Source organism: Archocentrus centrarchus, chromosome 15 (genome assembly GCF_007364275.1).
Source record: "Archocentrus centrarchus isolate MPI-CPG fArcCen1 chromosome 15, fArcCen1, whole genome shotgun sequence".
Classification (NCBI taxonomy): Eukaryota; Metazoa; Chordata; class Actinopteri; order Cichliformes; family Cichlidae; genus Archocentrus; species Archocentrus centrarchus.
The window spans coordinates 2127194-2139482 of record NC_044360.1 but is presented as its reverse complement, the minus strand read 5'-3'; the positions used below and the strand labels follow the sequence as shown (position 1 = coordinate 2139482).

Here is a 12289-nt window from a genome sequence, read left to right as displayed (position 1 = left end):
AATAAAATAAAGCCAGGCTTTTAAAACCGGAAAACGAACTGAAATTAAATTGTACATGAAATGTCCTCAACTTTCCACTGGTTGGATTTTAAATCTCTCCTCACAGGGTGTCCTCCTCTGTCTGTATTTTACAAATGCTGCAGGTCCCCAGAGTCAAAACAGAAGAAGAGAAAAAAGGCTTTTATTAAAAGAAATTAATAAAGATTCTAAGCTTTACAAGCCTTAATCAATCAAACTCCCCTCTGCAGAGCGGATTCGTGATGGGTCTCCATGGCCTGATAAACCAGACTCTGGACCTGGTCACTGATTTCCACTGAATACATAAAAATCATCAGCTGTGGTCATGTTGTGGATTTCCACCACCCCAGTGTCAGCGTTCTGGTGCGAACGGTCTCTAAACCTGCTGAAATATGCCAGGTCAACATCTCCCAGGCAGCAGGCGTTTTTCATATTTCCACAGAATGCTGGTGATGCGTTCAGGGACCGGGAGAGGCGTGAAGAATTTGGTTATTATCTCGGCCCCAGCAGAGTTCAGCACCATCAACAGCAGCACTGCTACAAGCCAAAAACCAGACCATCTATCCATGTTCTCAGATTGGTGGTGACAGAGTGATAAAAATCAGGAGAGCAGCAAAGAACGACAGCTGTACAAACAGGAAGAGCACTTATTTCTCCGGAAAAAATACAGGAAAGCAGAGAATGTTCTGCATTTGGTTTTATTCAGGAACACTGAAAATAAAGACAGGCTGAACCCCTACTTGTGATTTTGGGGCTGGCTCGATGTGACTTGGCATTAAGTGCCTCACTCTCACCAGAGAGAACAAACAAAGCCAGCATCGCAGCGCTCTAATGTGGGGCTGTTATTTCTTGGTGGCCACTGTTGCCACAGAAAATAACACCCTGTGTGTAATGATGAGATGCAGACAGCTTCTGACAGACGTCATCGGACACCTCAAGGAAGCTAAAGTCAAACCAAGCTGCTGCGGCAGAAAATCAAGGTTATTACAGCAACCACGGAAAACAAACTGCACAGGAAAGACTGAGTTTTATCTCATAATTATTACAATGGAAATATTAAACTCCAGCTTTTAAAGCAAAAGATTATCAACACACGTCATCTACGTCAGGAAGTCATGGTGATGGTTTAGTTTCAGCTGTGCTGTCCTCATTTCTGCATTTACAGAGAGTCTCTCGTTTTATCCATAAGCTGACAGCCACCCAGAAGGGTGCCAGGATCAGCAAGGATCTCATCACAGCACGTGAAACTGTGATGCAGAGTCCACAGCCCGGCTCTTCCTCCTGGCAGAGCGGATTATCGATGGGCTCGCTGTCTCTCTCGCTCACTGGGTTCTTCATCCTGCAGGAGAAAGTTTTCACGCACTGCGTTTCCTCATCATTGAGGATCTCCACGTCCTTCTCTGACTGCTCCCACCCTCCATCTCCCTTCTTCCAGAAATAGGCAACAGGCTCAGCTTGTTCAGTGTCTCCATCACAGGTCAGCGTGCAGTTCTCCGAGGTCGTGCTGCACATCAGCGGCTCCACAGTCACCTCAGGCTGGGGCACGTATTTGATCTCCACAGCCTGGTAAACCTGACTCTGGACATTATTGTTGATCTCCACTGAATACTCTCCAGTCTCTGCTGTAGTCATGCTGTGGATTTCCAACACCCCAGTCGTCGTGTTCAGGTGTGAACGGCCTTTAAACCTGCTGTAATATGTCAGGTTAATCTGTCCTTCCATCCACTCAGCCAGCAGGTCTTTGTCATATTTCCACACGATGCTGATGATCTGTTCAGTGACGTGGGCAGGCCTGAGGACCAGTGTGCCACTAACCGTGAAGTATGAGGGAACAGCTTGGGCTCCAGCAGAGTCCAGAACAGCCACCAGCAGCACTGTGAGGAGCACAAACTCAGCAACTCTTCTCCCCATGTCCACCGATCAGCGCAGAAGTAACAGGCGTTTGCGAGGGCTTAAACCATTTTTGTTTTCCTTTCCTAAGTGCAGTGAGTGAGCTGCATCAGGGACCCCTTCTCTCGCAGCAGTTTGCAACAGACCTTCTCACCTCTGCCTCAAGCTTCCTGCACAGCCTCACACTGAGCCTCACTGACTCACCACAGCGTGCAAAAATCGAAGTCCTAACACTTGAAAAATTTGACTTATAAAGACAATTCAACGTGTTAAAAGAACTGAAATCAGAATTTGCAAACTGCAAAGGGTGCAGAGGTTAGTGCTGTGACCTTATAGCAAGAAGGGTCTGGGTTCAAGCTTGGACTGTTCAAGGACATAGGTCTTTGTGTGTGTGTGTGTGTGTGTGTGTGTGTGTGTGTGTGTGTGTGTGTGTGTGTGTGTGTGTGTGTGTGTGTGTTAGACCTGCTCAGGTGTACTCTGCTGTCATGAATTGCAAGCAAAGGGACCCACACGCAGACACAAAGACAGGCAGGAGTAAACATAAAGCCTTTATTTCCAGGCTGTTAGGAAATCCAAGGAAACAGAATTCCAGCAGAGAAAGCAAACTGAATATACTCCAGACCCAAGGAAACTGAGGCTGTTTACACACACACACACACACACACACACACACACACACACACACACACACACGACACAAGAGACACAACCTAACAACATAAAACAGGAAGTAACTAAACACACTCGCAAACTTGACCCAAAGGGACACTGAGGGAGGACAGGAGTATACACTAAGACAGTGGTTCTCAAATAGTGGGGCGCGCCCCCTTTGGGGGGCGCGGTGCGATACCTGGGGGGGCGCGTGTGACCCTGGGGAACAGGCTTTTTTTGGGGGGGCCGTACTAGTATAAAGTGTAATTGCGCATCCACTACAGTAGGCGGCAGTGGCGCTGTCATTGTTACTTCTGTCACGTTTGCGACAGTGCAACATTTTACGACTTACAAGACAACAGGTTTGCCTTGGTTAGCAGTGTTGAGTCAACAGAAAGCTCCGACTGCGTTCTGCCTATAGCCTCCGTTATTCAACATAACAACCCCCAACATGAAAAAGTTTTTAACAGGGATGAAAAGAAAAGCGGAGAGAGACAAAGATAATGAGACAAAAGAAAGTCACCCGAAAGCTAAGACGAGGAAATACGACGAAGCGTATTTAGCGCTTGGCTTCACTGTCACTACAGTTGGAGAAGAGGAAAGACCGGTGTGTTTGCTGTGTCTAGTTGGTCAAACATGTTTACAGTTTAAACAAGGATTTATTTATTTTTAATTTCAGGCAATGATGCACTTAAAATCTTTTCTGTTGCAGACTTAAAACACGATTTAATAAAGTTATTCTTTGTAAGTTTGACCATATGTCTTTCTTTTTTTCTTTAATGTTAATAAGGATAAAATGTTATGCAGAGATGGATAGTCACAGTGGGGAGTGGGGGGCGCGAATAGTTTTCTTCTTGCTAGGGGGGGCGTAACAGAAAATAATTGAGAAGCACTGCACTAAGATAACGAGCAGACCCAAACTCGATTATTAAACTCCACAGAACTCGGGGCGCCTGGGTGGCTTAGTGGTGAAGCCGGCGACCACATACATATGCCGCGCTGCGGTGCGGGCGGCGCGGGACGTTCGCGTCCCGGCCTGTCGCCAATTTGCCCGCGTGTCTTCCCCTGTATCTTTCCCCCATTTCCTGTCTCTCTCCACTGCCAACAAAAGCTGCTGTGGCAAAAAAAAAAAATTCCACAGAACTCAAATAAACAGGCTGTGAACAATCACAGAAACAGAGAAGAACACTAGAAATAACACAGAGAAGTCGTCTAGGTAACATGCTGATCACTGACAGTGATTATTACTGTAGGAGGAGCCAAAGTACTGCTTTAATTCTTTTATTTTAAATAGACATGCCTTTAATATGAAACTACAGAGTTAAACCTGCATCTCATTACCCTGCTGTTACTGTTAGGACGCACACATACAGCCCCAAAATGACCCCTTCCACAGGCTTCTACAGGACTCAGCTGCCCCCTGGTGGCTGTTAAGAAGAAAGCACCTCTCAGGTGACTGCAGGCACCTTGACTCCGCCTTCTCTGGCTGGTGTAACTCTGCTCTTCATGCTGGATTTAGAAAATAAACTGTGTCTGGACAAAAAGTGGAACCCACGCACCTGTTAGTGCCACATAATGAGCTTCACATCCGGGACAGTGCTGCGGCTGCGACTGATGACGTTTCAGGAGTACACAAGTTGATCAGCTGTTTTTCTTCCAAATATATTTATCAAAGTGGACTGTTTACGGAGCAAAAATCAACATATAACATCAGCACATATAAACATATAATAATTCTGTATGTATTAGTTAATAATAAACAGCTTAAAGAAAGAGCTGCCCTAGACAAGGGAAAGAGAAGGAAACGCAGGGGGGTCAGGGGTTATAATACTCCATTCAAAGCAGTGCATTTCTCAGTGGTTTAAGTGCCTTTTGTTTGACCTCATTATGAAAAGCAGTAGCCTATCCCAGCTGTCATAGGGCGAGAGGCAGGGTCCACCCTGTACAGGTCGACAGCCTGTGCAGGGCTAACACAGAGAGACATACAACCACTCATACTTACACTCACACCTATGGGCAATTCAGAATCACCGATTACCCTAACTCCAGTAACTGCATGTCTTTGGACTGTGGGAGGAAACTGGAGTACCCTGGTACATGTTTCTGCCAAAATAAATTAACACCAAAACATGTGAACAACAGTTTCAGGACATGGATCACAGAAGCTGCAGCTAACATCAATGATCAGTTATTAATATACAGTTTAGCTGGATAGATTTGATAGATAATTTTGTAGGATATTTCTTTAGTTTTATTTGTAATCAGATATCTATTTGGTAGAAGCCAGAGCTTTTTGAAGCCTTGAGAAGTAAACCTTTTTTTATAACCAGGTGGATGGAAAAGCTTCAAAGCTTCACCTGACCAGAATTTCAATATAAGACATCATTGAAACTTACAAAATCTCTTAATGGCCAAAAATTGACCTCTTATGAATTATATTTCCAGTGATTGGTCAAGTTAAACACATATATATTGCTCCCCTTGCTTTTTTCCTCTGTGTATGTTTTTGAAGTTGTGTAAGATCCTCTGACGCTTCCTCTTATATGCAAAATAGAATTTAGGCATGTTTGTATATTTGTACATATATATGTTTAATAAAGTTACAACAAAAAAAAAAAAAAGCTTAATCTGACCGTCAATGCTTCCTACGTTGGCATATACGTCATCACGTTGAACTATCACGTGGTTTTCATGCGCGCCACTAACTGCGACAATAAGCTATGACGTCATTTGCCCGGGAAGTCTATTTTCTTTCTCCGGTTGCCGTCGCGCTCCTTCACAAAGACACTTAAACACACACCCCGCAGACTTCCTACACCCACACACACACACACACGCACGCACGCACGCTTATGATATCATGAAGCCGCAGAAACGTCGAGCCATCAAACGCGAAGCCTCGGACTCCGCGCCGGATGAGGACGAGGTTTCCGTCCTCTCCTCTGATCCGGACTCTGCGACAGCGGAGACGAAGCCTACTTCCTGGAAGGGATCGATCCGTGCTACGACATGTTCGTGTCCGTGAAGTGTCGTTTGTGTCTGAGTATCTGAGAAAGTTGTGTTACTCTCATGCTGAACACACCCTGTAATTTCTTTTGTGTGCAGTGATGATGATGATGATGAGGAGGAGGATGAGGAGGATGATGATGATGAGGATGTCGAGACACCGGAGGGAGGCAGAGGGGGTCGCCGGAGGGGTCGGCCTCCAGCAAACAGAGCCAAGCGTTCCAGGTTTGAGGCTGCAGACGCCTGGAAGAGTGAAAAGGAAGCTGACAGCTTACCGCGGCCCTCACAGCATTTCCTGCCCAGAAGAAGGCCGGGAGTCCAGTTTATGTGGACGGTCCATCTCCGGCCGAGCTGTTTAAGATGTACTTTGACCGGGCGGCCGTCAAAAGGTTGTGTGCCAACACAAACAAAAACGCAGCCAAAAATATCGCTGCGGGCAGAAAGCTGAAGTGGACGGAGCTCACGGAGGCGGAGCTGTACCGGTACATCGGGCTGACGCTGTACATGGGGCTTCTGAAGCTGCCAAAGGTCCGAGATTTTTGGCGTGCCAGTTCCATCTTCCATGTGCGGTATCCTGCCGAGGTCATGTCCAGGGACCGCGTCCTCGCCATCTCGTGGAACCTTCATTTGAGCAACCCTGCGGAAGATGCCCTCAACGACAGCAGGAAGGGCACCGATGATTACGACTGCCTGCACAGGATACGCGCCCCTGTACGACAGCTTACGCGTGGCCTGTAAAGCCGTGTACCACCCCCAGCAACACCTCTCTGTAAACGAGCGCATGGTGGCCACCAAAGCCAGTAGCACCCAGTGCACAAAGAAAAAACCAACAAATTTTTTGTGCTGTCTGACAACACAGGCTACACTGTTGACTTCAACATTTATACGGGGAGGTCCGCTCTGCTCACTGGGAAGGGGCTGTCCTTTGACGCCGTCGTGTCGCTCGTCAACAAAAGCTACCTGGGATCTGGATATCACATTTATTGTGATAGTTTTTACACCAGCCCCGTACTGTTCCTCCACCTTTACGACCTGAGGTTTGGAGCCTGTGGGATGTTTCAGGACACGAGAGTCGGCATCCCAAAAGGCAGCGCTAACGCCCTGACCAAAAAATCCCCGCAAGGGACAGTCAGGTGGATCAGGGAGGGAGCGCTCATCTTCATCAAATGGATGGACATGAGGCAGTTGAGTGTGTGCTCCACCATACACACCGCCTTCTCAGGGGACACCATGAAAAAAAAAAAGCGCGCAAGGTTGGTGGGAAGCAACGAGGTGCCTGTGCCGTCAGCTGTGAGGGACTACAACCGCTACGGGGGGGGGAGTTGGCCTGTCAGACCAGCTGATCGGCTCCTATTCCTCCTGGAGGAAGAGCAGGAAGTGGTGCGTGACGGTGCTGCATCATTTTATTGACATCGCTGTAACAAACAGCTATTTGCTCAGCAAGGAGCTGTCCAGTGGACTGAAGCAGCAGCCGATGACACACCAGGCCTTCCAGGAGCAGCTGACGGCCGAGCTCTGTGGGGTGCCCCTCCAAATGGTCCCGGAGAGCTATCAGCACGTCCCTGTTGCCATTGTTGAGGGGGCATCAGGACAGAAGAAAGCCACACAGGGGTGCAGGATGTGCACGAAGTCCACTCCCTTCATGTGTGAGGCGTGTAAAGTGCCCGTGTGTGTCATCGTGGACAGGAACTGCCACAAAGCCTTTCACAGCCCCACTCCTGCTCCTAAATCTGAAGCTTGACTTTGAGCCTTTCTGTGGAAAAGCTGCTGCAACGCTTCCAACTTTGATCGGTTGGAAAGAGTTCATTTAGTCTTTTTTTTTTTTTTGCAAATTGTGTACGATTTTAGTTTTGCGTTTGCTGCAGATTGTCAAAATGAGTGCATCTCAAAAATGGTTCTGAACACACAAAATAAATTCAGGGTTTGAAAAGATGTTGTGCAACTTTTTTCCCCATTTACAGATTTGTGGGCTTCAGCTCTGACGTTCCTGTGTGGCTGTTATGGAGTGTTGAACTGAGCACGTGCAGTAGGAGTGTTTTCACTTGTGTCTGACTGGAGGAATCGGACTTGCTGCAACAGTCCTCAGTGTCCAATTATTACTTTATTCATAATAATATCAGAATGCGTCACTGCATTTCATCTTTTATATCTGAAATTGATCTATAATAGAGGTGATTGATCTGATCAGTGTTCTGTGGTTTTACACAGATCATTTTGCTACAGTAAATGTTTCCAGTGCAGAAAACTGTTTTAACTTATTTACTAAACTGCTGCAGCCCCTTCTGCTAAATCATCATTTTAATCCATGTTTCTGGTTTTTATACGCATTTTAAACCCTTAACAAAGCTATCCTCCTATTAGCCCACAGTCATAGTTCATCATAAATAAAAAAATCCCAAAAAATGAAGTTTAAAAAAGAAACAGACTAAAGGAAAATGTAACAACTTAAGGCCATTTAAGCACTGGCTAAAATCTGCACTAATGAATGACAGCGGGCCGAATCACCCATTAACACAGTTAACAGACCCAGCCACAGAGCTGGATCTCAGTTAACATTAGGAAACTGTCTCCTCCTCCCTGCTGTGTGGGGACAGAAGTGGAACAGCTACCTGTTCTTCACCTGATCTGACAGCCCTACACTAATTTAGTGCAACACCGCCCCCTGAGGAAAGTTTCTGGAACTGTCAGTAATATTAGACCATCAGCACACTGCAAACTTATCTTTGAGTTCACGTATTCCTCTCCTTTAGCAGCTCTGGAAGCTTCTCTGAAGTTCACGCTTGTTTCTGGTTTTCATTTCCTGTCTTTGCAGCTGAACCTGTTTCTATCTGGGGGGTTACCTGTCTGGGTTTCATTCACTGTTTGCTGCCCACTGCAACAGAACACCTGTTCACTGCTCCATCTCGTGGTACAAAGTGGTATTACACAAAAGTCCACTCCATGCTCCGTGCTGAGTGTCATCACTAAAACTGATTACAAAAATAAAAAAGGCTGAAAAACGTTAAAGTGCAGCAGTGGTGATGTGCAAAGTTGACAGAGGGAGAAACTCCATTTATAAGAATAAATGGTAATAAATACCAAAACATGAAGTCAAAACAAAGTAATGCGAACTCAAAATACTGGAATAACCATAGAAACAAACACTCAGTCTACATTATTAATCTTTGGTTCAACAGTAACAATAAAACAAACTCAATTCTCCATAATAACCAAAAATGTATCAACAACAAGGCAACAAACATCATCTGCAGAGCTCTTTCTCAGCATGAAGCTGCTCACTGATCATCTCTCTCCTTAACCCAGCTTCAACATCTCTTTCTCAGATCTTCACAGTGTGGCTCATTAGCTTCATCCCTCTGTGGTTCCTACAGCTCTGCACGTCACCTTTGTTCTTGAAAATCACCACCAGTACCCTTCATCTCCACTCCACAGGTATCAAGTCCACTTCCTTCTCTCCTAAACATCTCCATACCTCCATGGGTGTGTCATTTGCCCCCCCGTCTACGTTTCTTCATCTCCCTCTTTTTCTTTGCTGACCTCTTCCTTTGAAAACTTTCCTGTAACAGTCTGACTCAGTCATATCATCCCCCACAGTTAAGGTGGAAGACAAAAACTCTTACCTGCTCTCCAGGAAATCAAAGGTGACAGTTCAGTTTAAATTGTGTTGTCATCATGTTTTCTGCGTTTACACAAACACACAATCTCTCATTTTTTCAACAAGGACAGAATTCCAGGGAATATCTGGGCGACCACAGCACCAAACACTTTAGCCCAGAGTCCAAGGTGTGCTGGGTAGAAGAGATTAATGCTGGTTCACTCTCACTCACCGGGTTCTTCATCCTGCAGGAGAAAGTTTGAGTCCACGGGTTCAGTCCCAGTTCTCCCAGCATGGCCTCACAGTCAGCTCAGGCTGATCTCCACAGCCTCATGAACCTGACTCTGGATGTGTTGTTGATCTCCACTGAATACGCTCCAGCACCTGCTGCAGTCAGGTCCCTGATTTCCAACTCTTCAGTGATCGTGTTCAGGTGTGAAAGATGCTGACGATGTGTTCAGGGACCCGAACAGGACTAAGGTCCAGTGTGACGCCAACCTTGAAGTTCTCCTCTCCGGTCTGGGCCTGAGTGAAGCTGAGGGCAGCACTGCCAGGAGCCAAAAACCGGCCGATGTCTCCGTGTTCACATCCGAGCACAGAAGAGACAGAAAAGCTCTTTGCAGAGCTCTGAAACCTTTCTGCTCTTCTGTGGTTTCCTTCAGCGAGTGCAGCGAGCCTCATGAAAGCATTTGTGGAAATGAGATCTGCCCCAAAAACCTTTGATTGGCCTTTTGAAGCGGCGTGTTCTCATTCTGCTGCCTGCATCTCATAATTCTGTCTTTCAGTTTCAGCTCCTGCTGTGGTCAGCTGATTAAAAATGTATTTATACTAAGCATAATTATATTCACTCCTTACAAATGGACGACAGTACGTACGGCACTGACCTTACAGGTGGCACGTGCAGAGGTCAGCAGCGTGACCTCACAGCAGCAAGGTTTGTTCTCCCTGTGACTGTGTGGGTTTCCTCTGGGTCATGCATGTTGGGTTGTGGCTGCTGATGTGCTCGAAGCATATAGAACAAAGCATGATATAAATGTGAACTGTGGTTAAAGCCCTTTGAGCAGTGTCTCCTCAGGTGAGCTCTGCTAAATCACACAGTTTTTTAGGAAAGCATTTACTCCATTCAAAATCAGCCCAGAATAAAGTTTATTAACATTATTTAATGTTTTTGCATTAAATTCTCAATACAAGTAGAAAAACATTATATATTTATGACATGGTGGTGAAAGCTGTCAGAGTACACGTGTATAACAGAGATAAGGTGACCGTGTGATCACCAGCGAAGCAGCTCCTGCTGTTTGAAGAGGAATCCAGCAGGAAAGAGGAGACGGAGAGCGGGCGGGCTCGTGAGGACAGGTCAGTGAGGCATCAGCCAACCGCTCGCTGACCTGGAGTTGGAAAGAGGACTCCTCAGACTTCCTTTCACCGGGAAAGTCACTGGAAGCAGACGAGAAGGCAGGTTTAAACAAAGCAAAGCACCAACACACAGGAAGAGCATAAAAGACCGACTTTAAATACTGCTCACTGAGGAGGAACAGCTGTGACGGCTGAAGCCGGGAAAAATCATACCAGCAGCGAGAGCGGCCGGCCCACAACTCCACCTGACGGAGAGAAAAAGAGAAGGAAAGGCCAGACTGCCGGGATCACAGCAAGAAGAGGAAGTTTGAAGTCCCTAAAATGCAGCACAGTGCAGGCAGGGAGGCTGAACAGAAGCTGAGCTTTTATTAAGTTGATATAAAAATCCACGAAAACAGAATCTTGAAGGCTCAGACGAAATAAAAATGAGGGGCAGAGGTGGGAAAACAGACTAATACCAGGATAAATCCAATTAAACTGGAAACGAACAGGAAGGAGGGAAAAACCATCAGAGACGAATGAAGACAGCACCAGCAAGCTTTAATCTTCATCAGAGGCGATGGCCAACTTTAGAAAACTTCTCTTATTTCATGCACAAAAGCAGACGACCACCACGGAGAGCGCCACGACCGCAGCGCCTAAAACTGTAAGAATCCACAATCCTTTGTCCCGGGAAAAATCTGAATCCTGGAGAAAAGGATTCACGATGTATTTGCTGGCTCTCTCGCTCACCGGGTTCTTCATCCTGCAGGAGAAGAAAATGATCACACACTGTGTTTCCTCATCATTGAGGATCTCCATGTCCTTTTCTGACTGCTCCCACTCTCCGTCTCCCTTCTTCCAGAAGTACTCCACAGGCTCAGCTCCTCTAACATCTCCATCACAGCTCAGTGTGCACTTCTTTGAGGCTGAGCTACACATCAGTGGCCTCACAGTCACCACAGGCTGGGGTACTTCTTGGATCTCCACAGCCTCATAAACCCGAATCTGCTTCCCGTTGATCTCCACTGAATACACTCCGGTGTCCGCTGCAGCCATGTTGTGGATTTTCAGTGCTCCTGAGGTCGTGTTCAGCTCTGAACGCCCTCGAAACCTACTGTAATATGTCAGGGGAATCACGTCTTCCACCCACACGGCCAAAGGTTCTTCGTCGTACTTCCACTCGATGCTGATCAGGTGGTCAAAGACAGGTCTGAGGACCAGCGTGCCGCCAACCTTGAAGAATGACTGTATGATCCGGGCCTGAGCGGAGCTTCCCACGAGCAGCGCTGCCAGGAGCCAAAACCCAGCTGATGGCTTCATGTTCACAGATCAACGCAGAAGTGAGAGAAAGAGGCCGACCAGCTATCTTAAAGCTTTTTCCTCTTTACTGTACTGCATGTGGTTTTCTTTGGTGAGTGCGCTGAAACTTGTCATGAAAGCATTTGTTAACAGAAAGTCAACTCCCAGAAAAGTGTGTGTGGTCATATTGAACTGGTTTCATCCCAGTGCATCATAAGCTGACAGCTGGTCAGCAGCTCATTCTCACAGTCATGTAGTTTCGTGTTGGTGGCTGGCCACATGAATGTTGACCACCAAGAGATGACGCTCCGATTTAAAGGAATACAAAGTTCCCTTGTTCACAGCTGGGGGGGGGGGGGGGCAGAATTTTCAGCCAGTCCACCAGAGGGCCTCAGACATCAGAGCAGGGGGGTGTGGTCCTGCTCATGGCGGTTGGCCAGGGGGGTCCTGGCCGCCAGGTCTCTGTTACCTTCCCCTGGTCTTCCACTTATC

The 12289-nt window shown here is 46.8% G+C and overlaps 3 protein-coding genes across 3 annotated transcripts; 1 reads left to right on the top strand and 2 right to left on the bottom strand.

Moving 5' to 3' along the window:
* Positions 1-1131: 1131 nt before the first annotated feature.
* Positions 1132-1929, bottom strand: LOC115793561 (uncharacterized). The gene has a single exon (XM_030748608.1). It carries the CDS (start codon positions 1927-1929, stop codon positions 1132-1134), a length of 798 nt encoding a protein of 265 aa, XP_030604468.1.
* A 3490-nt stretch (positions 1930-5419) lies between these two features.
* Positions 5420-7306, top strand: LOC115793560 (piggyBac transposable element-derived protein 4-like). The gene is made up of 4 exons (XM_030748607.1): positions 5420-5570; positions 5855-6292; positions 6425-6818; positions 6931-7306. Exons 1-4 carry the CDS (start codon positions 5420-5422, stop codon positions 7304-7306), a joined length of 1359 nt encoding a protein of 452 aa, XP_030604467.1.
* A 2283-nt stretch (positions 7307-9589) lies between these two features.
* Positions 9590-11818, bottom strand: LOC115793559 (SLAM family member 9-like). The gene is made up of 2 exons (XM_030748606.1): positions 11175-11818; positions 9590-9707 (listed from the first exon to the last, which is right to left on the bottom strand). The coding sequence occupies exons 1-2, from the start codon at positions 11816-11818 to the stop codon at positions 9590-9592; spliced, it is 762 nt and encodes a 253-aa protein (XP_030604466.1).
* Between the last annotated feature and the right edge of the window lie 471 nt (positions 11819-12289).